The 24727-nt window shown below is 41.8% G+C and overlaps 1 protein-coding gene across 1 annotated transcript in view; it reads left to right on the plus strand.

The window, feature by feature from the left end:
• lmntd1 (lamin tail domain containing 1) overlaps nucleotides 1-24727 on the plus strand; it is a 186500-nt gene that overhangs the window by 84250 nt on the left and 77523 nt on the right. Inside the window, exon 2 of the mRNA XM_062981783.1 lies at nucleotides 1527-1628. Within this exon, the coding sequence (XP_062837853.1) occupies nucleotides 1527-1628 (102 nt within the window). The remainder of the gene's footprint in view (nucleotides 1-1526; nucleotides 1629-24727) is intronic.

Genomic DNA, 24727 nt, shown 5'->3' on the forward strand with positions numbered 1-24727 from the left:
GGTGAAGACATATAAAATAAAAGGAAACCAGGCAGTTTTAGAACAGGGATGGGGAGAGGAGGTGTATCTAGCCCTTTGATGTCACATTACTATGGGCATGCCATTAGAGCTATGGACGGGGGGAGCAAACCAATGGCAGGGTGATATAGCCAACTACAATTCTGGTTTGCCTGCCTCGTGTAATAAAGTCCTAAGACTCGCAATAATGCATAAAAACTGGGAAGGATGATCATGTAAACAAATTCCTACTTCAAAATAATGCATCTGACCACATGCATTAAATTTTACTGAAAAAGTAGAATAAATCTCAATATTCAGATAAAAAATTTATGTATATATCTTTTGTAAAATATATATAAACCCACATATTGATGTTGAATATCATTAAAACGTAAGTTAATCATCTTCCCACAGCTTAGACAGAAAATTTCACTATTCATTTTTACAAACTTATAATAAAACCTTAATTTTGCTTCACCTAACCTCAAAAGCATAATAAACAATAATATAGCAAACCAAACTTGTCTAGTATATGAAATAGAAGACTCTATTTGGATTTATTTGAGTAAAACTTTTCCCCAGGAAATGGTTTAATAAAGCCAGAATAGGCAAAATAAAGCTTTCTTAATAAACAAAATACAGTGTTCCTCAATTGTCACAGGGGTTAGGTTCCAGGACCACCTGTAATAAGTGAAAATCCACGAAATAGGGACGCTACATTTATTTTAATATTTATACATTATTTTAGTAGTTATACACTATTTTAAGTCGTGTGTTGATAAATCGCCTCCTTCTCCGTTGCTGCTTGGGCTCCTTTTCTCTCTCTTTAGCTTTTCCTTCCTCCCTTCCTTAGGCTGTAAATTGTAATTCTTTATTATTCACAATAGTCTTTTAGAGTTTATTGAAAAAGCGCAAAACAGCGAACCCACTAAAAGTGAACCGCGAAATAGTGAGAGAACACTGTAAAGCCTTTTCTTAATACACGTTGAATATTCCTTATCCAAAATAATTGGCTCCAGAAGTGTTTGGCTTATCTGATTTTTTTTCCAGATTTTGCCTTTATTTGCATACATGTACATAATAAGATATTTTTGGATCTGAAATTCATTATATTTCATATATACCTAGCAGCCCGAAGGCAATTTTATACAATATTGTAATAAGTTTGTTCATGAAACAAAGTTTGTGTACGCTGAACCATGAGAAAGCAAAGTTGTCACTGTCTCGCCCACATGGGAAATCTTAGAGAATTTCAGTTTCGAATTCCAGATAAGTGATGCTCAACTTGTCTTATTGTTCATAATTGTTTTAAATATCACTGGGATGGGGGGTGCGTGATGCATCTATAAATGTCTCTTCCCTTCGAGACACTTGGTTGAAAAAGACTGTTGATTTGCTAAAGTATTACCGTTGACAATTTGGCAGCACTCTAGAGATGAAAGCACTTAGCAATGTCTTTCCATCTTCTCTTTGTTGGGACTACTTTTCCTTCACCCTGACAAAGAATTGTCTTTTACCTCCAACAGCTCCTCTCCAAAGAGGCTAACAGCAGTGGCGCTATTGAAAAGCTGCAGGCGGAGCATGTGAACAGTCAACAGCATATCAAAGACCTGGAGGCAAAGCTAGAGGTCAGTGCTTGTCAGTTTGCTGGTAATTGCACGAACAAGCAACAATGCAAAATCTGAAGACGCAGATGGACATTTCCATTTAATTTCCCTCTGTGTGTCCCTCCCTAATGTTAAATTGTCCATTCCATAAAGAGAGTCATGTTTGTCATTAACAATGCCTGAATTCAGGCCCTTGAGAGAAATACTCCTTTCTCCTTGAATCTTTTTTTAAATTTTCATACAGAATACTCTTTGTACAAGCAAGAAGGGGACCTGTTTTGTGCTAATATGTTGGCAGTGAGAAATGTTGGCCAACGTGGTGTGAAGAGGGATATGAAGCAAATGTATAGATCAGATTAGGAAATCTTGGAATATCACAAGAACAGAAATCTGGAATAGAAAAGAATTGAGGCTGCTGGTGCTTTTACATTATTTTGAATGCCAATTTTTAAAATAATATAATGTATGTGTGTTTTAGTATCATTTATAATTTTAATTGTATTGCGAACTGCCTTGAATCCCAGTTTTAGGGCAAATCAAATAGGAGCCTCGATGGTGAAGTGCGTTAAAGCACTGAGCTGCAGACCAAAAGGTCCCAGGTTCAAGCCCCGGAAGCGGCATGAGCAGCTGCTGTTAGCTTCAGCTCCTGCCAACCTAGCAGTTCAAAAACATGCCAAGGTGGGTAGATCAATGGGTACCGCTCCAGCGGGAAGGTGACTGCACTCCATGCAGTCATGCCGGCCACATGACCTTGGAGGTGTCTACGGACAATGCCGGCTCTTCGGCTTAGAAATGGAGATGAGCACCACACCCCAGAGCAGGGGTCCCCAAACTAAGGCCCGGGGGCCGGATGCGGCCCTCCAAGGTCCTTTACCTGGCCCTCACCTTCAGTTTTATAATATAATATTTTTATATCAGTTTTAATAATATAATATATAGTATATACATATAATATTGATACTGTCTCATCTTCAACCTTATCCCTATGTATTGTCAGAATGCCACTCTGTGTGTATGTGTGTGTAATTTTGAATTTACTTATATACCATCCTCAGCTGTAGGGTATTGCCGAAAGCTTTCATGGCCAGAATCACTGGGGTGGTGTGTGGTTTCTAGGCTGTATGGCCATGTTCTTACAGCATTTTCTCCTTATGTTTCGCCTTCATCTATAGCTGGTATCTTCAGAGGAGCTGATGGTGGTAATTTGCCAATCTCTGTGTATCTTGGAACAAGCCTTCGACAATACATTAAACATCTCTACAGAGAGAAATTGTTCCAAGACAGAAGCCTGCTGTGCTATGCACAGAGATTTCAAAACTCTTAATTATTGAAGTTCAAATTTCAAATGTTTCAGAGTTAAATTGGATTGAAGTTCAGCAGAGTTTAACAAATCTGACTTTTTGACAAGTTAATCAAAACTGGAGAACTTTTCCCCTTGTAAATATATAAATACACAACAAATGTCAGCAAGTCTTTCTCTTCCCAAGAGGAGAGAATGACTGGATATTTTTCCTGAATATCGTCAGAGTACTGAAATTTCAGTGGAATAGCATAATGTTCTTTGAAATGACATGTGAGCCTCCTCCATGATGTTATTTACCCCACAATCCCAGGTTATGGGTTTCACAGAATGGAGTTGCTGGGGGGGAAAAAGACTCTTGCTCCATAATAACACAAAAGAATGTGGATTTTATAAGGTTACTGAAAACAGTCATTAAAAGTAAATCAGGTGACTTGTTAAAACGTAAAACTCTTTGGATTGGCAAAATCAATTTAAAAAAAACAAAAAAAGGTTTAATTGGGTTTATCAGTCATGAAACAATCAAAGGGGGAATACTCATGGATACCCATGAGGTCACGAAGAGTCGGAAATGACTGAATGAATAAACAACAACAAACTCATGAATTGGATACATGGATTGGCTACAACTATGTCCTTGCAACTTCAGTAAGCTCAATGCGCTCTGAGTTTTCTCAAAGCGCTTTCAGTAGGTTTGGTGTTGTAAAAAACAGAGGCTAAGTAGGCACAAGAGAGAGAGTACCAAACAGATATAGGTTGGCTGCAAAATGACAAATTCTCAATACTTTGATAGGGATGGGGAATCGTACCTGTTTCAAATGAGACAGAGCTTTGATAATAACCTTGCAAAATCTGTATATCTGGACTTTAAAAAATGTTCCTTGTGATTTTCAAAAGATATATACGAAATAATAAAAAAAAACTGGAATGTGGAGTAAAAAAATTCAGTGTAATTCTTCCACCTCCTCAATATGCAGAGAAACGATCTAGTTAAGCAGTTGCATGTTACATGTAATAGAAGGAAAACAATTGGCAATCAAGCCTGTAGAGAGTTTAATAAGGCAAGTTTAATGTAAAAGAATCAGCATTCAGTTTGAAAGGTTAAACATTTGACTGGTTGGACCACAGTCAGTAAAATGGTGAAATCGTAGGCTTCAATTATAATTATCTGAAGATCAGTAGAAAGGCACAGGTGATCCATTGCTGTTGTATTGGCAGTGAGAGATCTTTAGAATGAAAACACTTTCAACAAAACAAGATGGAGACAAAGCACATTTTGGGGTTGTCTAAATAAATTCAAAAAGATATTGACAATCATTTAATTGAACTATATGCTGATAGTTTTAATTTTTTAATAACTGACACTAGGGGTGTAAGGAATGCTCCTCAGTTTTTAAAAAATCTTGACAAATAAAGAAGTCACAACACATTGAGAGAGCCTTTCATGAAAATAGTTCACTTTCATAGATGCTTTTATCTCATAGAATCATAGAGTTGGAAGAGACCTCATGGGCCATCCTACCAAGAAGCAGGAAAATGACATTCAAAGCCCCCCTGACAGATGGCTATCCAGCCTCTGCTTAAAAGCCTCCAAAGAAGGAGCCTCAACCACACCCTGGGGCAGAGAGTTCCAGTGCTGAACAGCTCTCACAGTTAGGAAGTTCTTCCTAATGTTCAGGTGGAATCTCCTTTCTTACAGTTTGAAACCATTGTTCTGTGTCCTAGTCTCCAGGGCAGCAGAAAACAAGCTTACTCCCTCCTCCCTATGACTTCCCCTCACATATTTATGCATGGCTATCATGTCTCCTCTCAGCCTTCTCTTTTGCAGGCTAAACATGCCCAGCTCTTTAAGCCACTCCTCATAGGATTTGTTCTCCAGACCGTTAATCATTTTAGTCTCCCTCCTCTGGACACTTTCCAGCTTGTCAACATCTCCCTTCAATTGCTATGCCCAGAAGAAACTCTCCATAGAAACGTGTTTTGCAAATAAAAATTATGCAAAACAAAAACCAATGTATTTTGCACAAAATAAGAGTATTCTATGTGAAAGGTTGAACTTTACACAAAAGCATTTTTGCAATAAAAACATTATTATAGAGTCATAGGCCATTATTCTACTGCCAATCTTGATCTATAATCCAACTGCAGGATTTAAGTAGCTATCCTTTGAGGACCAGGTTCTATGACCAACATTGCCAGTATAGACAGAATAGATCTATCAATTGTACAGCATACATTGAAGTAAGTAATGTAGTTGCTTTAATATCAGCTAAATCGGAGCTGACATTAATGCTGACTAATGATCTGATAGCAAATGTCAGCTTTCAGAGCCTGAAAGTGTTTCAGTAGTCTGCTTTGTATAACTCATTTTCCTCAACCATACATCTTTCAATACAGGAGTAAGGGGCATTTAAAATTATCTGTCTAAATACTGAACAGTGCAAATAAAATAGACATTAAGCTAGATGGATGTTAGTAACTGATATTACTGATAACTTCTCATTTCAGCTTCCAAACAGCTCTCAAGGGCAGCAACCAAAATGAGGTTAATTGTTGACCAGCAGTATATTAAACTAATATTCTGAATCACTTTTCCAGCAATGCTCAAATTCACACATGGAGCCTGAAAAAACAAGATGGCTGTGTGGATTGGGCCCGGGGATCATGTAATGTAGTCCCCAGATCCAGTCCACACAGGGCTCACATCTGATAAGACCCGGATCTTACCAGGTGTTTAATTAATTCAGAACAAACAGGGAAGTCTGGCTTTATTCCTAATTAATATGATTTTACTGGAGGCATTGTTTGGATGCTTCTGGTAAAACTGAGGCAGGTGCCGGTTTTTGGGCTTGTCTAAATGGGCCCTAAGTTGGAAACTTTAGTAGAGCTGTCAACTCTACTAAGAGAATGTAAGATTAACTTAGGTCACTTTGCCTTGGATTTATTTCGTGGCTATCCTTTCACAACTTGACAAGTTACTTCTGAGTAAACTACAATTTTCTGAATCCTCCACTGGTCAAACTGGCTGTGGGTTCTGGAATCTGCAGTCCAAACAACTCACATTTCCTACTTTTCCTATCCACTTCTCTGTATGAGTCAGCTTTACATTTCACACTAAATATTCTGGTACAGATAAGGTGAATAAGGCAAGTTACCTTATGCTAAAGAAGGAAGAAGTGATTATAGTACTGATAGAGTAATATATTTATGGAGTGCTTTGACCCAGACCATCACATGCTTGCACATGGACCATTAAGAGGACACAGAACTAAGGGCAACGGAAAGAGATGAGAAACTACCTCATAAAAGATGTGGCAAGTAACAAGAGATGAAGTTTATTGCCATTTCCACTTAGGTCATTCATTCATTCAACTTACTGAAGGAGCAAACTGGTTACCTGAAGCAGGTCCTAGACTTCTGGGAAGAGGAGACTTCTGAGCCATTAATCCATGCCTTGTGACGCTCAGGGGACACAGCCTTTCTTGCCTGGCAGTTTCCTGTGAACAGCAGCCTTGAGAATGATCTGCCCCAGTCAGACAGAAAGCTTGGAATGACACAGACATTGCTATAATTTTAGCATTATTTTGCTGCTGCTCAATCGTTTAGTTGTCTCTGACTCTTCGTGACCTCATGGACCAGTCCACGCCAGAGCTCCCTGTTGGCCATCACCGCCCCCAGTTCCTTCAAGGTCAAGCCAGTCACTTCAAGGATACCTACCATCCATCTTGCCCTTGGTCGGCCTCTCTTCCTTTTTCCTTCCATTTTCCCAGCGTCATGATCTTTTCCAAGCTTTCCTGTCTCTTCATGATGTGTCCAAAATACTTCAGCTTTGCCTCTAATATCCTTCCCTCCAGTGAGCAGCCGGGCATTATTTCCTGGAGGATGGACTGGTTGGATCTTCTTGTGGTCCAAGGCACTCTCAGGATTTTCCTCCAGCACCAAAGTTCAAAAGCATCTATCTTCCTTCGCTCAGCCTTCCTTATGGTTCAATTCTCGCATCTGTAGGTTACTATGGGGAATACCTTTGCTTTAACTATGCAGACCTTCATTGCCAGTGTGATGTCTCTGCTCTTCACTATTTTATCGAGGTTGGCCATTGCTTTCCTCCCAGGAAGTAAACGTCTTCTGATTTCCTTGCTGAAGTGTGCATCTGCAGTGATCTTTATGCCTAGAAATATAAAGTCTGTCACTGCATCCACGTTTTCTCCTTCTATTTGCCAGTTATCAATAGGTATAGTTGCCATGATCTTGGTTTTCTTGATGTTTAACTGCAACCCAGCTTTTGCACTTTCTTCTTTCACCTTGGTGATAAGGCTCCTCAGCTCTTCCTCACTATTTTATCTCATTTCAAAGGAGAAGAAACTAAAAAAAAAACCACCAACCACTGTGAGCATTTCCTTTGCAGTCTTCCTTAGCTAATATAGCCTCTAATATAATATGTCATTCTTTCCCTATTTAAAGCACCGGTCTAAGTTGGAAAAGTGAGGAACTGAAAAGAAGTATAGTTGATTAAGGACCTCATCATATGTGATGAATGGTGGCGAATCCCATGATACCCAGTAGGAGGACCCCACCACCCCACACCCCACATCGCCCAACTTAACCCAGGCCCCATCCCACAGGGAGACCCATCCGCTGCCCGGCTTCCTCCCGTTGATCTCAATGCAACATGGGAAGCCTCCCATGTTGCCGCAGCAGAGGCATACACAGGTTCTTCTTCCATTTTGCGATGGAGCTCCACTGGAAGTAAATGTATGTCATTGGATGGGAGCCAGTGAGCTCTGTCACAAGACTAAAGAGGAACCAGCATATGCTGCTGGTTTTTACCCCATCTGATGTTGTAAGAGGCAATCGGGCTGTGGCGTAGGCTGGAGAGCAGCTGCAATGAATCACTGCAATGAATCACTCTGACCAGGAAGTCATGAGTTCGAGGCCCGCTCGGAGCCTATGTTTGTCTTGTCTTTGTTCTATTTAAAAGGCATTGAATGTTTGCCTATATGTGTAATGTGATCCGTCCTGAGTCCCCTTCGGGGTGAGAAGGGCGGAATATAAATGCTATAAATAAATAAATCATGATGTTGTAGGCCTTAGTCATGCATAGGCAAATCGTGATCCTCTGTACCTCACAATTCCTAGGCATTGTAGTTTAAGTTATTCTCCACCCCTATGTTAGACAAAGAAACTAAAACTTGTGTTTTCCCTTTTTGTGGATATTGCATCTAGACTGTGTTGTCAAAGGATTTCATGGCCAGAATCACAAGGTTGTTGTATGTTTTTTGGGCTGTATGGCCATGTTCCAAAAGTATTCTCTCCTGACATTTCACCCACATCTATGGCAGGCATCCTCAGAGGCAGGGCCGGTCGGAGATAAATTTAAATATTAAGCGGGGGTGCTGAAAAGCGCCCCCCGCTGGCCCCGCCTCCTGCGCCCTGGCCCCGCCTCCCATGCTATTTGCCCTGGCCCCGCCTCCCATGCAGCGTGGGAGGCGCGGCCAGGGTTGGAAAGAAGGAGGCTTCGCCGCCCGGGGAGGGGAGGAGGGGATCCCTCCTCCCCTCCCCGGGCGGCGAAAGAAGGAGGCTTCGCCGCCCGGGGAGGAGAGGAGGGGATCCCTCCTCCCCTTCCCGGGCGGCGGAAGAGGGAGGCTTCGCTGCCCGGGGAGGAGAGGAGGGGATCCCTCCTCCCCTTCCCGGGCGGCGAAAGAGGGAGGCTTCGCCGCCCGGGGACGGGAGGAGGGGATTCCTCCTCCCCTTCCCGGGCGGCGAAAGAAGGAGGCTTCGCCGCCCGGGGACGGGAGGAGGGGATTCCTCCTCCCCTTCCCGGGCGGCGAAAGAAGGAGGCTTCGCCACCCGGGGAGGAGAGGAGGGGATCCCTCCTCCCCTTCCCGGGCGGCGAAAGAGGGAGCCACAAGGCCAGGGCGCACTGGTCGGGCGGCGGGGCACCGTCAGAGAGGTGCCCCGCCTCCCGCCCAGCCTGACGGCGCCCCCCGGGACCTGCGCCCGAGGCGGCGGCGTCACTGGCCTCTATGGTGGGGCCGGCCCTGCTCAGAGGTTGTGAGGTGACAACCTCTGAGGATGCCTGCCATAGATGTGGGCTAAACGTCAGGAGAGAATACTTCTGGAACATGGCCATACAGCCCGGAAAACATACAACAACCCTGCATCTAGACTGTTCTCCAGGTAGCAAATTCTACCCTCCTGCAATGTGTGTGCTACTACATTACATGAAAGGATTCATTGTCCAAACCTGGTTCATTCCAATGCTGAAGTGAAGGTTTCCCACAAAGTCAGATTGCATATGTTGTCAGCTTGCATGGAAGTTGATGTTCAGAATCATCAAGATAAGGCTATCCTCGGTGACTAAAATAATGGTTGGCATCATGTTAAATAGTGATGTCATTGTAAATTAACTTAAAATCGTTTGAATTGTGTTACTATGCAACAATTGTATTCTCAGGAATAGGATAAGTGATTGGACCCTTGTACAAGCCAAACAGCCATAACCCTATATTGTGCAGTGGACATAATTGTGATATGAGTCTCATTGTGTAATGGGACACAGTGCTTGGTGCCTCAACACATGTTATCTCAATTCAATAGAAGAGTTGCTTAGAGCCAATTCACCACTCCATTGATAGAGAAGCCACCAGCTATCACAAGTTAGAAAGCAAGAATGACAGATGATCAAAACACACAGGAAAATTATTATTATGTGTTTCTATCCTTATAGTACCTTCTAGGGAAAAAAGGCCTACATTCTATTGTTAGTCCTAGATAAACTCACTGAAATGGTGAGAACCTGGCAAATCAGCACAACTCTCATTAATTTCATGGATCTACTATAGTTGGAGGTAACAACTGATATGAAGCCTTAATTAATTGCACAAAAGGAATTGCACATTTTCCCACTACCAACGCATTTGCTAATTGGTCTTTAATCTTACTTTAATGGGTTGGATGTGTGAGTGAAAAACACCAGAAGAACGTAACAGGCTGTTCAGAGAATTTCAATGTTGCAAAAGCTTTTTGAAATAATTATTCCTTCTTCTCAAGGAGTCTTGGGAATTGCAAGGCAATTGAGTAGTTCAAACAGAATGCAATTGATTCTTTGGCGATAGCTGTGGCATGAAACCAACATATGAGGGTTGAATGAAAAGTAATGCCTCCACCTTCATAACTCCTCAACAGATGGCAGTACTGGTATGCGGCAGGTACTGGCTTGTTCAGTAGACTCTCCTCTACAGCTCCATTTGGTGGGAAGCCTTAGCATTGAACAGTTGTGTTGTTGAAGTGTGAAATATGGAACCCTGAGCAGACAGTCAGTCAATGCAACATGCAGTCATTGAATTATTAACAGCAGAAGGTGTCACCCCAAAGGAAATTCATCAGAGAATGCAAGCTGATTATGATGATTGTGTTGATGTGATTGTGTTGATGTGATTACTGTGCAGTAAGTTTAAAGATGTTGAGGTGGGAACATCTGACTTGCATGACAAACAAAGAGTTGGACATCCTGTGACAGCAACCACTGAGTTTCACAAGCAAAAGGTTGACAGATTGATTCAGGATGATCATCGTATCACTCAGAGAGAAATTTCAAGCATAATCGGCATTTCAGAAGAACGTGTGGGTCACTTTATTGTTTTTCTTGGCTGTCGGAAGATCTGTGCACGGTGGGTACTGTGAGACGCTGGTTGCAGAAACAGAGTGTCGACTTTTTCCATGACGGCTTCAGAAAACTTGTTCATCGTTGGCAGAAATGTATCCAATTGTCTGGTGATTATGTGGAAAAGGATTATTTCTGCATTTGATTTGATTTGATTAAAATACTCCCATCCAAACCCAAGTAACGAAGGTGGAGCCATTACTTTTCATTTAACCCTCGTAAAATTGCAACCTAAGCCTAAACGGAGGCAGGTGTCTTTCTACCAATCCCACCATTTTCTCTTATCTGTTCAAAAGTGCCCCAGCTATCCATCTGCAGCTTTATATGGTCGATTTTTGTATCCTTAAATAAATATAAGGGCATGGAAAGTAATGTACTTTGCAGTGCTCATGTGAGCTAGCCTGGGGAAAAATTGTACTCAAACATAAAATGACAGTCAGAAGGTTAACTGAAGTGAGGCAGCCTTTATTTCTTGTGTGGGACCCCAGAAAAGATGACTCCCTTCCACTGCTAACTTCCATTTTTCCAATCAGTTCTGCTTCAGAGATCATAGCTCCAGGTTTCCATTTTCTAATTACAGCTTTTGCAACAAAGAGGGACATTTGAGGTAATTAGACAGAAAGACCAGTTCATCCAATGAGCCGGCTTGGCATCTGTAGAGAGATGTGTGTTATTTTTCAAACCCTAGAGAGCTTGTTTTAACTATGTGTGTGGGTGGATGCATGTGCACGTACACACACTTGTGAGATGTGTCTTGTAACATAGCAGAAAAAGCTCCAAAATTCCCACATTATCGCTTCCTCTAGTTATGAACTCAAGGGAGTCTGTGTTGCTAAAAAGGACCACCAAGAAACAAAATAAAGTTATAATCAGCCAGTTGAGGGAAATCTTGGGATTTGTAGAAGTCTCTAAAATCAACAGAGCTTTATAATGGCAAGGAGTTGTGTGACCAGACAAATAGCCCAAAGAGGGATCAGTTTGATTAGTAGTCACAATATATTGTGTGATCATTGGAAAGGAGAAACAGATGGAAAGGTGATCAATGAAAGTGGGCACAAGGTGCTCTCTTGACAGTAAAATAGCAAGCGTTCTTTGCAGTATTTGTTGCTAATGCCACCTCTGTGTATGCTGTTAGCCATACCAAAATGTACACATTGTTGATAAGGATATTAAGATAAAGAGACACTAGAAGTGTGGGAGCAAAACAGATTTTATCAAGTACAAGTTTATCATGCACTGATGAAGATACTCAGGTACCTGCTGTGAAGGGTAGTGCTGCTAGGCCCTTATTTCCAGCAAACATTTCAAAAACGGAGATAGAGATGATTTCCCAGGCCCAGTTCATATTACAAATACCAGTTTTGTGCCTTTTCCCAAAATAATCTTGGGAAGTACAGTAGAGTCTCGCTTATGCAGCACAAACAGGCCGGCAGAACGTTGGATAAGCGAATATGTTGGAAAATAAGGAGGGATTAAGGAAAAGCCTATTAAACATCAAATTAGGTTATGATTTTACAAATTAAGCACCAAAACATCATGTTATACAACAAATTTGACAGAAAAAGTAGTTAAATATGCAGTAATGTTATGTAGTAATAATTACTGTATTTACGAATTTAGCACCAAAATATCACGATATATTGAAAACATTGACTACAAAAATGCATTGGATAATCCAGAACATTGGATAAGCGAGTGTTGGATAAGTGAGACTCTACTGTATAATCATTTATTTATTTCATGTCAAAAGCATTGTATAATAAAAAAGTTTTAAAAAGTGATAAAATAAAGGTGTCACAAGCAGTTAAATAGCTTTAGACCAAAAGCAGGCAACAGTGACCGCATTATTATAATCATAATATGACATAGGTGGGTGAATTATCACCCAACAAGATCTGGAGGGCCATATGTGACTCACCTGTTTTGTATGAGATGGTGGAGACTCTTAGATAGAGGTTTGTAGTTGAACTGGATTAAACCTAGATAGAAACAGGAACAAAATGCAGAAGGAAATAGATAGGAGATACCATTTGGGCCTGGAAGAAAAATGTATAGCTGCATGTATTTGACTATGTGTATTCAAAATAAAAAGAATGGAGGAAATGTATCAAGAAGAGAGTCAAATGTTAACTTTACTTATATGAAACAAGTAGGGAATCATGTGGACCTCCAGATATTGTCCAGCTCTTAGCAGAGCAAGCTAATGGTGAGGAATTCCAAGAATTGCAGTGCAACAACAAATAGAGGGTGCACATTGACACCCTAGTATTGACCATTCCCTGCTATGGTGCCTTTAGTCCTGTCCTGACAATATCACAATGTCAATACACATGCCACAGTAAGTATAGGGACAGCTTGTTCTGGAACATTCATGTTTTAGGTATCACCATTCTATTCTTTCTTTATTTTATTATTTATTTATTTACAGTATTTATATTCCGCCCTTCTCACCCCGAAGGGGACTCAGGGCGGATCACATTATATACATATACAGCAAACATTCAATGCCCATATACACATAGAACAGAGACAGAGACAGACACAGAGACAATTTAACCTTCTCCTGAGGGGATGTTCGATTCTGGCCACAGGGGGAGCAGCTGCTTCATCATCCACTGTGACAGCACTTCCTCATTCCAACGTCGTAAATTAGTTAAATTTGTCTCCCCACTTTATAATTGTACCTTATTTCCTACATGATAGATGCAATTATCTTTTGGGTTGCTAGGTCAGCAACGAGCAGGGGCTATTTTTTATTTTTAAATTGACGGGTGCTCACCCCGCCACGGGCTGGCCTCGAACTCATGACGTCATGGTCAGAGTGATTTATTGCAGCAGGCTGCTCACCATCTTGCGCCACAGCCCGACCCCCATTTATCCATACTTTTTTCAAATGGGCTGCAATTATGTGAATCGCAGCCTTCACAGAGATCTGTTTTTACTAATGTCATATTGAGAGCATGGAGAGATAAACAAAGCATAGAGTGTGGTGATACCTAGAAAAGTTTCATGTTAGATCTTTGCCCCATCCTCTAGGTTTTAGTGAGCTCTGGAAAAATGCTTTTGCTGCCTCCTAATTTTCAGTTGCCTCTGTTCTCTCCTTCTATGGCCACAAACTCCTCATAGCTGAGTAGCACTACATACAAAGAGAAGATAGACATATAAGTAAACAGCCATTGCAGGAGAAGGGAGCAAAACCCCTGTGACACTTGGGACTCAAGGTCAAGGAAAAAAGGGGTACAGTAGAGCCCCAGTTAACCGAGCTCCAGTTAACTGAGGCTCTGTATTATCTGAGGCGCTGCCGGGGTGCCCCTCCCCCTCCCTCTCCTTCTCTCGAGCGAAGGGAGCTCAAGAGAAGGAGAGGGAGAGGGAGGAGGAAGCGTCTTGGAAGACCCGTGATCGCTGCTGCAGCAGCGCTCGTGGGCTGCTTCCCTGGGCCGAGCCCTTGCCCCTTGGGAAGCACCCCACGAGTGCTGCTAGGCAGCAGCGCTCGTGGGCTGCTTCCCAAAGGGTGAGGGCCCGCCGAGGGACGTCTCCCCGGATCTCCCTCGGCCAGGCCCTTGCTTGAGAAAAATGTTTCCTTCAGCGAGAGCCTGGCCCCGGGAGATCCACAGTTCGCTACGCTTTCTCGGAGGGACAGGCACTTGCTCCAGCAGGGCCTGTCCCTCCGAGAAACGAGGAGCGTGCCGTGGGTTTTCCTCGGCCAGGCCATTGCTGAAGGAAACTCTTTCCTCCAGCAAGGGCCTGGCCGAGGGAGATCCAGGGAGACATCCCTCGGCGGGCCCTTGCCCTATCCGAGCCGTTCAGTCATCCGAGATGGGGCCCACCCCTTTATCTTGGATAACCAGGGCTCTATTGTATTTCAGAATCATATCCCATCCAGTTTAGAGTGAGCTCCTTGTGTATGGAACATAAACAGAGCCAATATGAAACAGATGGTATATGTAGGACAAAGACAGCTAGAGGACCATAGAACCCCCAGTGGTGCAGTGGGTTAAACCATTGTGCTGGCAGGACTGCTCAAGTCATCAGTCCTGCCAAGCACAATGGTTTAACCCACTGGGTTGCTGACCTGAAAGTTGGCAGTTTGAATCCAACCCAGGGAGAACATGGATAAACTCCCTCTATCAGCTCCAGCTCCATGCGGGGACATGAATGAGAGAAACCTCCAACAAGGATGATAAAACATTAAAAAAAACCACATCTGGGCATCCCATGGGCAACATCCTTCCAGACAGCCAATTCTTTCACATTAGATGCGACTTGCAGTTTCTCAAGTTGCTCCTGACACAAGACAAAAAAAAAAATTAGAGGACCAACCCTACCATAAGGCAAAAGGAGAAAGCCTCATGAGGCAACAGATTTCTTTGTGCATCATGAAAAGCTAGCAGATTCATATTCATTTATTTATTATTGTTGTATTTTACTGCCAGGTCGAGAGAGAAATACTTCTGCAATATTCCACTAAACGTAAATTAATTAGATTTATCTGCCACCGCAGAAATAGCCTTTGGTTCCATACACTTCAATTTGGAGGTTTGAGGCAGTGTGGTTTGTTTCTCTGCCTGAGACAACAATATATCTTTGGTCATTGCTGCACAGCCGATGATTCCTAGAGTGTATTTAGAGAAGAATATTACAGTCAGCCCACCACATATGCTGGGATTACAGGTGCAGGACCCACATGAAAGTAGAAAAACTGAATCAAAACCCCACTTTTTAATCTGTGGGAACATCTCTTTAGCTCCTTCAACACAACTCATGCTGGAAGATGTAAAGATTCCTGGACAGAACTTTTTAATCGAACCTGCAAGAAATCAAATCAAACCAGCAAATTTGGAGAGCTGACTGCATTGAGCAGGAAGGAGAGGCAAGTACTCCCTTTCCTTTTAGATTATAATTTTTTAATCACTAAAGATTTAATTGGCAGAACACCATTATTGCGTGGTGCTTGATGGAGAAAGAGCGAGCTTTAAATGGCATTGCTTAATTAGCACAGCCGTTCCCAAAGGGAACATACTTTTCCATGCTTTTAACGCCCTCTTGGCTTTCGCTTCAAGATTAATCTCCCTTCTGAATGGAAATGTGGAGCCCTGCCCTGTCCTCCCTAATATGCGTGACACAGACACAGAGAATTAATAACAGATCTGCGGAGTTCAGAATTTGGGAGGTGCACATCTGGTAATATTGAGGAATTCTTTGGAGGGAGGGGGTTGTGTGTGTTCTTGCTTTGTTGCCATAACTGTCACAGCAGGAGTGCAATGATTGGAATATCTTGGAAGAAACCACACACAAAGAAGGGGATACTCATCATTTACAAGAGCTGCCAGGAGCGTATCCCACAGCGCTGCTGCCCCCATAAAACAACTTTAAAAAGTCATTCAGTTGTGTTCCACTCTTCCTCATCCCAACCACCATTGTGCATATTTCTTGCAAAATTGTGCACAATAGAAAATTGCATTTCCCTTTTATATTCCGGTATCAAGGCTCAGCTGGGTGTACTATGACTAGGATGTTACATCTAGTACTCCTCTCTCTGATCATCTGATCCAAAGTTTTCTTTTTGCCAGAGTTGGTTGTTTCATCCCATCGAGACTCATGTGGGAGTATCAAAGCGAGGGATTATTTGGGTTGGAACAAATGAATAATGGAAGCAATTCCAGATGACCAAGTGGCTAGTTCAACTTCCAAAACAGTCTTCACTGCCCAACCAAACTGATAGGGCTGTAAAAATATTCTCCTCTCTAAAATCAGTTCAGGGATATAGTTAGAAATGCTTTAGTAGGCATCAACAATATGCATGAAGTTTCCACTGTGACTGGTGCTGGCTAATGCTGCATGATATTTTGCAATTTTTTAAAAAAGGAGAAGCTGCTTGTGACATTTTTCACAACCTCCAAATACAGAGCTGCAACTCATTCCAAACTTTTATCTGCTCTGCCTAGAGCTGCTGAGACTCTCAGTCCAACAGTGTTTCCCACCTCCTTTCTAAGGCTCCATGTATCATTGTCAGTTTTGGGAAAGATACTCTTGAACTTCACTGGACATGCTGCCTGGAAGATACTGGGACCTGTTGTCTAACAATTAGCTTTTCAAAGCTCTCATCAAGAGCAAAATACATTGTTGGAAAAATTACAATCAGAATAAAGAGTTGGAAGAGTTGCACAAGGCTTCAAATCCTCCTAATATTACATGGCAAAATCCCCATTAAGTTGATTCCCACACATGGCTTTAAAATGGAACAGCTGAGTAGCAGTGGTTGCCAGTGACTTTAGTCTCAACTGTATGGGAGCTCTCCACAGTGCTGAACCAGATTTCACTCAGAAAGATAGCTCTTTCTGAGTGAAAACAACCCCAGAGTGGATTCACCTTTTCACTATCATTAAAGCCACCACCAACTGCTGCTGGAAAAAATTCTTAAAAAATGAATATCTCAAATAATCTATCTTTTTCTTATCCTATTGAGATTGTAAAAATATTGAAAATAAGAATATGGACAATGAGAGTTGGCCAATTTCAATAACAAACCTTCCTTTCAATCTACTCATATTGCTTGTGGAAAAGGGAAGGGATATTATTTTTTGTGTGTGTCAGGAGCGACTTGAGAAACTGCAAGTTGCTTCTGGTGTGAGAGAATTGGCTGTCTGCAAGGACGTTGCCCAGGGGACGCGTGGATATTTTGATGTTTTTATCATCCTTGTGGGAGGCTTGTCTCATGTCCCCACATGGAGCTGGAGCTGATAGAGGGAGCTCATCTGGGCTCTCCCTGGGTTGGATTCGAACCTGGCAGCTTTCAGATCAGCAACCCAACCTTCAAGTCACAAGGCTTTAATCCACTACACCACCAGGGAGGTGGCATAGTAATTATGGAGGGGGTATCAAGGATCATAATTAAGCTTTATTGTTCCTATTCAAGTACAAAAGTGACATTTTAGGAGTCCGAAAACATTAGTATGGACAGTAACTGTTCCCATTGAATTGTTACAGACAGTTAATTTGTTAACATTAACAAATTACAAGGATAACAGAAAATCATAAAATTAATTCATTATGCTAATAGCACTACGCATGATTAACTAGCATTTTAAAAAGGTCAATCCATATGACCAAAAGCATTAAAAAAGGGTCACCCCCAGCTACCACCCCTAAACTAGTGAAGTAAATTACTACAAATGTTGAAAATTGGTACTCAAACATGCAATGCCATTGACATTTTGTAATTAAAACAACCAATGATAATATCACTGCTCAAACGTTTTGCATTTAAGGGCCACAAATTCATTCTTAACAAATTATTTCCAAGTTCTGTACTTATTCATGTGCTCTTTCACAAGTTAAGCTAGGTGAGCATAAGTGATGGGGACAAGGCCAGGTTTTGCTATGTTATCAGCATTTATGTTGCTGATATTTTTTTTACGATTTTTGTTGATGGTTGTCAGTCTCTATGACACTTGATCGGGTCAGTGGTCTCATGTAATTCCAGTATGCCTATGAAAGTAGCTTCCATGGACATGGGGAATCATACTATACTGAAGTAAGCAAGCAAGCAAACAAAACAAACAGACTTTGGGTTCTCAGTTTCTTTGAAGGGAGTTAACAAAGCTCTTTTTTAAATTCCCCTAATCTGCTCCCTGAACTGAGAGCTGCAATTATCAACAGTCAAACCAGTGTGACGTGGGACATCTGCAGCCACATGTTGTCCATTTCCCCTGTTCCTTTACAACAGAGCTCCAAACACAATGACAAGCTGCATGTACCTTGCTAAAGTAGACTTCAGTAATGCTCCCAATTTATTTATCTGACTACGTCATCATATGGGCTACTTGGCCCGTCGTACGCTATTTTTCTCCCCTTTCAGGATGGAGCCAATTACACAAAGCACATATACTTCCATCTGGGCTCCGTCCAGAAAGGGGAGAGCAAGTGGTGTATGCCATCACCACAGCAACAAAGAAGTCTTCCCGTGTTGCTTTACCAGCAATGGGGGGAAGCCTGTCGGTGACAATTTGTGTAATGCGGGGCATGGAGCAACAGGTTCACCATGACCCCTCCACCCTGTTGAGTCCATGGATGCGTGGCGAATCCATGGACCTTTGTAATGAGATCCTCAGTCTCAAAGGTGCTACACAATTCCTTTGCATACTGTTGAAGACTACAACATATATGTCTTTCAAATCTACCACTGTGCTGAGCCTATACATCTCCACTAACCACCTGCTCAGCCGATAGCCCCATGAGAACAATTTAGGGAAAACAGATGTAATAGGGTCATTGCTAGTCTCTCCTCTTGAGCATTTCTGCACTGATTAGTTATGATGCCTCCATTCCTATTTTAAAAGAGGCAAAGCCAGGCTACATGATCACACAGATCTTCTGTGTCACACATGGTTGGGCCGTGGACTTGAAAGCTGAGCTTAATACATGGAAATCTTGGTTTTTTACTATCAGTCAGGGGCCACCCACTCACCTTAATCTGTTCTTGTGTGTGTTTGTATTCGCTCTCAACCACCCAGTTATGTTTGGCATTCCTCGAGTATTTTATCAAGGAGAGATCAAAAGCACCCTCAAGCTGGGCTCTTGGCTCATCAGCAGCATTTGGCACTGAAACGAAGCAGATCCAAGCTTTGAAATTAGCTGTAGAGCCTACGTGCTTTTCCAGCTCCAGAACAGAGGGAGACAACAAGCAACTCACACGTGGCAGCCAGAAGAAGGATACATTTCTTACATAGCATAAACGTCTAGCTTTGCTCTGCAACACTGATTGTTTCCAAAAGTGAGGTGGAAAACATTCAGCTGCCAGAAACTGAGGGCTGTGTGTGCCAATCATGGATAAAGAGAAGGATTAGGTAGAGATTTCCAAGTCTTACTGGAACATTCCAGCCTGTTAACAACTGAGTCTGGCAAAGGGCATGTGCCTGGCATGGCTTTATTATATTGCAAATACGGGAACAGGTATTTGCAGATTTGATCTTATGCTGCTGTCACCTCTGCACATGGAAATCCAGTCTGTACCAGAATATGGAAATGTTACTACAACTCCCACAATGAGTTGTGGCGAACAAATTGAAATTGAATCCAGACAAGACAGAGGTAGTCTGTCAGGATTAGGGGTTACAGCTTGTGTTGGACGGTGTTACAAACCCCCAGAAGATGCAGGTTCGCTACTTGGGAGTTCTCCTGGACTCATCACTACCTTGGGAAGTCAGAATTGGCCAAGGTAGTCCATGCTCTGTTTACAGTCCAAATAGACTACTGCAACTTGCTCTATGTGAGGTTGCCTTTGAAGACTGTTCGAAAGCCATAGAGTTCACCCCAGTTTAAGGTTCTCCCCATGATCTTATAGCACCTTAACTTCCATCATGTTTACAAGTTTCACTCAGTGCACTTTGCCCAGTCCATTGTATGATTTTATTGCTGTGTATTATCATGAGTTTTATAATGACTGTGATTTTATTTTATGCCTTTTAATTTTATTTGTGTGTTTTTTTGTATTTGATACCACTGTATGCTTGTTTTATATCTGTGAGCCGCCCCGAGTCCCTCTGGGGAGATGGTGGCGGGGTATAAATAATAATAATAATAATTATTATTATTATTATTATTATTATTATTATTATTATTATTATTATTATTATTATAAGCTTCAAATGGTCCAACAGGTGGCATCCAGATTGCTCACTAGAGCAGTATACAGGGAGCATATAACCCCCTTGTTAGGTTATCTCCACTGGCTGCTAGTCTGCTACCGAGCACAATTCAAAGTGAAGTTTTAAATGTTTTAATGTGTATTATAATTCTACTGGGGCCTCCAGTGGCGCAGTGTGTTAAAGTGCTGAGCTGCTGAACTTGCGGACCAAAAGGTCGCAAGTTTGACTCCGGGGAGCGGAATGAGCGCCCGCTATTAGCCCCAGCTTCTGCCAGCCTAGCAGTTTGAAAACATGCACATGTGAGTAGATCAATAGGTACCGCCACATGACCTTGGAGGTGTCTACGGACAACGCCAGCTCTTCAGCTTAGAAATGGAAATGAGCACCAACCCCCAGAGTTGGACACGACTGGCCTTAACGTCAGGGGAAACCTTTACCTTTACCTATAATTCTATTTTAAAATGTTTATTTTAATTGTACACTGTTTTTAAGACATCAAATAATTGCCTATGTGTAAAGCCGCCCTGAGTCCCCTCCCGGGTTGAGAAAGGCGGGGTATAGCATACTTTTTTCATGTGTTCTAATTTGTATTTTTGTGCCTTCATGTTGACTCTGACTTAAGGCTTCTCTCCATAGTGTTTTCTTGGCAAAATTAATTTAGAGAACATTTGCCATTGCCTTCCTCTGAGATTTAGGAACTATGCTTGCCCAAGGTCATGTGTTTGCATGGCTGAGCTGGGATTTGAACCATGACCTCACAGAGTCATTCTGGTCCAACACTGAAACCATACTGAATATATAAATAAATACCTTAAAAAACCAACCCGAGGTATTAGAACAAGAACAAAAATTTATTTCTTCCGAGCACCTAATAAAAAGAGCTAATTTGATTTTCTAGAAGCTTCTAGTTGCAGAATATTTCAGGGAACTGCAGTTAAAGATGTGTAAAAAAAAAGGCATAGTCCCAGCATCTAAAAATACTTAGAAAACAATTCCAAATTCCCAGTATTGCATTAAATGTCATCTCTAATAAAACTCCACATATATTTTTCAAAGGATCTGCCAAAAAGCTTCTCAGTTCTAAATTAATTTCTTCTATGTATGTGCATATATTGAATGTAAGGTAGTCTGGATGTCTGAATGAATAGATGTGTAACATACCTGCATTCTGTTGTCGAAGGCTTTCATGGCCGGGATCACAGGGTTGTTGTATTTTTCCGGGCTGTATGGCCATGTTCCAGAAGTATTTTCTCCTGACATTTCACCCACATCTATGGCAGGCATCATCAAAGATTGTGAGGTACTTCTGGAACATGGCCATACAGCCCGGAAAACATACAACAATACCTGCATTCGTGCAGATCTATAACTCTGGCTAGTTTCTATGTGTGCAAAAAAGAGATGATAGGGAAAATAAATAGTGACAATGAAATAACATTGACGAAATACTGTAATTCTGTTATTGGCTGCATTCTCTATTAAACTTTTCTTAAAGAACAGTGCTGTATTTATTTTCAGTGTGGGTTTAACTGGTAAAAGTCGGTTGTTACGAATGTTTTAGTAATGCACATTTATTTATTGCTCTCATGAGTACTAAGTGTTAGTTGGTTGACAGGAAAAGATCTAAAGATATATTAATATAGCACTTTGTCTCTCCTGGTTGCCCTCATAGGATTTCTCGGCAGCCCAGTATGTGTTCTGTATCTCATCTTTCAGACATGCCTAATTATTTCATGCTGATAATAAAGCATAACATCCCTTGACATTGTCCACATTTCACATGATCTTTGATGGCTATATTATGCATTTCACTGGGTTACACCCATGACAGTTTGCTTTGTTGTTCCATCTTGAATAAATTAGCATCTCAGTTGAGTCTCTACACTCTTGAACTAAACCCAACTAATAACCCTAATCAGAGTAGATTCAATGAATCAATGGCCCCTTCTACACGGCCATATAATCCAGATTAGCAAAGCAGAAAATCCACAATCTACTTTGAACTGGATTATATAAATCCACACTGACATATAATCCAGTTCAAAGCAGATAATCTGGATTTTATATGGAGGTATAGAAGGGAAGGGGTCTATGAAACCTACGTAAGTGTGATTTGCCATATTCCCATTGATTCAGTGGCTCTATTGCAATTGAGAGACTAGCAGTTGGATTTAGGTTTAATGGTATAATAATACATATTACATTTGCTGACCAGTCATGTGTTGGGTCATTAACAAGAAATACTCTGGGTACGGAGTATTTTATTATTGTGATTTTATTATGTTTATTGATCTGTTTTATATTGATGTGTTTTTATTGCTATGTCTGTAACCATTTGGGCTTGTCCCCATGTAAGCCGCCCCAAGTCCCTTCAGGGAGATGGAGGCGGAGTATAAACATAAAGTAGTAGTAGTAGTAGTAGTTGTTGTTATTATTATTACGGATTATCAGGTGACAATAAGGAAATCTTATTTTTTTCTGATAGCCTTGTTATTGTAGAAGGTGGTATCTGGTCAGCTCAGACATCAAGGACAAGTGGTTGGAGCTACAGACCTTGCAGCAGCCTGCACAGCAGAACGTAGTAGTTTCAGAATAAGAACACTTAGCAGTAGCCACCATGTCCCAGCAGGAAGAACAAAGAGAAGCCAGCATTTCATGGCAGGCTGCTGAAGGTTAACTGCTCCTTCTCATATGCAATTTTTCAGAGAGCAATCTCAATTATACAGTTCTGCCAGGTTATCTAAGAAACTCAAGACCAGGACTGGAATGAAGGACTTTAAGAGGTCAATACAGATCTGGTCCACACACCTGGGGGAAGGAGGTCTGGAAGTGGTGCTGTCCTTCTATGAGCCCAGAAAGGATCCTTTACTCATGTTGGTGAGCAAGGTCTGCCACATCAGAGCCAGGATTGAGTCTGGGGCCTCTTACAATTTTATAGATCTTGGGTTTGCTCTCAAAAATAACATTACAATATAGGCCTTGTTAGAGCTATACCCCGTGGAAACTATTGATGGGAGGCTTCTCAAGTCAGGTCCCATTACTCACCAAACTCCACCTTTGACTATGGAGATATGGGGAATGTGGAACAGCTTCCCTTCCTTTTGGCAGCCATGCCTCATTTCTCTATAGTGTTGGGAATGCCCTGGTTGACTCAATCCTAGTGGGGTGAATTTATTCTCTCTCAGAACCCAAATTAGCTGCTTTGCAGGATTTTCTAGAAAAGAAATCTATGCTTGTAGGTTCACCCAACTTTCAACTTCACCTGCCAGGGCCCCATACTGTTCTACAGGGAAAGGCACCATTTTGTTGGACCTGCAAGCTCAGCAAGCATTTGAGGAGCTGAAGGAGCAATTGACGTCAGAACTGATACAACAGCATCCAGTCCTCAGACCTTCTTTATTATGCAGACAAATGTGTCCAAAGCAACCCTTGGAGTCATGCTCTTGCAACTTTCTGGAGCAGATCTGTTACCGTATACATTATACTCACGGCAGCTGACTGTGTCTGAAAGGAAGTACACCATTTGGGGACAAAGTTGTTGGCCATCAAAGTTGCCTTTGAAGTCTTATAAAATCTTATAAAAGGAGCTATTCATCCTGTGGAAGTCCACACAGACCACCAGAATCTAGAGTATTTTCAAATGATGCAAAAGTTGAATCAGCAACAACAATACTGGGCCTTGTTCTTTGTGAGGTTCAACTTTTGGGTCATCTATGTAATGTATCCTGAACCCAGCAAGTGGATGCTCTGTCCAGGAAACCTGAATATGCTGATCTACCAAGGCATGAGATACAGTTGACCATACTACATCCGGAAAACTTGACAGCTACTCAGTTATCTCACACCCTTCAGGAGCAGCTGCACAAGGCTCAAAGTCAAGATCATTTGATTCAGATGAGCATTCAGGATGGAGTTTCCTATCCATATTCAATTTGAGAGGGTATCTTGTACCATCGAGATCATCTGTATGTACCTCCAGGTCCTTGCCATATAGACGTCTTACATTTTGTGCCATGATAGTCGGCCAGCAGGACATTTTGGCTTGTATAAAAACAGTTTCTTCTGACTATTGGTGGCCTCGAGTGCATGCTGAGGTGGAACAGTATGTCCGCACTTGTGCCACATGTCACTGGACAAAAATCTAAGCTCGCGGGTTTACTACAACTGCTATGTACTCCTGAGCATCCTTGGTCAATTACGCAGGTCTGCCAAGTTAGCTGAGAAACAGGTTATCAACAAGCAACACCTATGGCCTTAAGCATAAAAGACTCTCGAGTTCACAGTCTTGTTGCTAGAGGGAGCGTCTTGCTGCTAGAGGGAGCGTCTTGCTGGATGGCATTATTGTGGACTTGTGTGACCAGATTTGTGAACCCTGGACCGGACATGGATTTAAGTACAGTGTTCCCTCACTTTTCGCGGGGGTTAGGTTCCAGCCTGCCCTCGAAAAGTGAAAAACCTCAAAGTAACGGCACTATATTTATTTCAATAAATATAGCCTCCCTCGCTCCCT

The sequence above is a fragment of the Anolis carolinensis genome, chromosome 5 (genome assembly GCF_035594765.1).
Source record: "Anolis carolinensis isolate JA03-04 chromosome 5, rAnoCar3.1.pri, whole genome shotgun sequence".
NCBI lineage: Eukaryota > Metazoa > Chordata > Lepidosauria > Squamata > Dactyloidae > Anolis > Anolis carolinensis.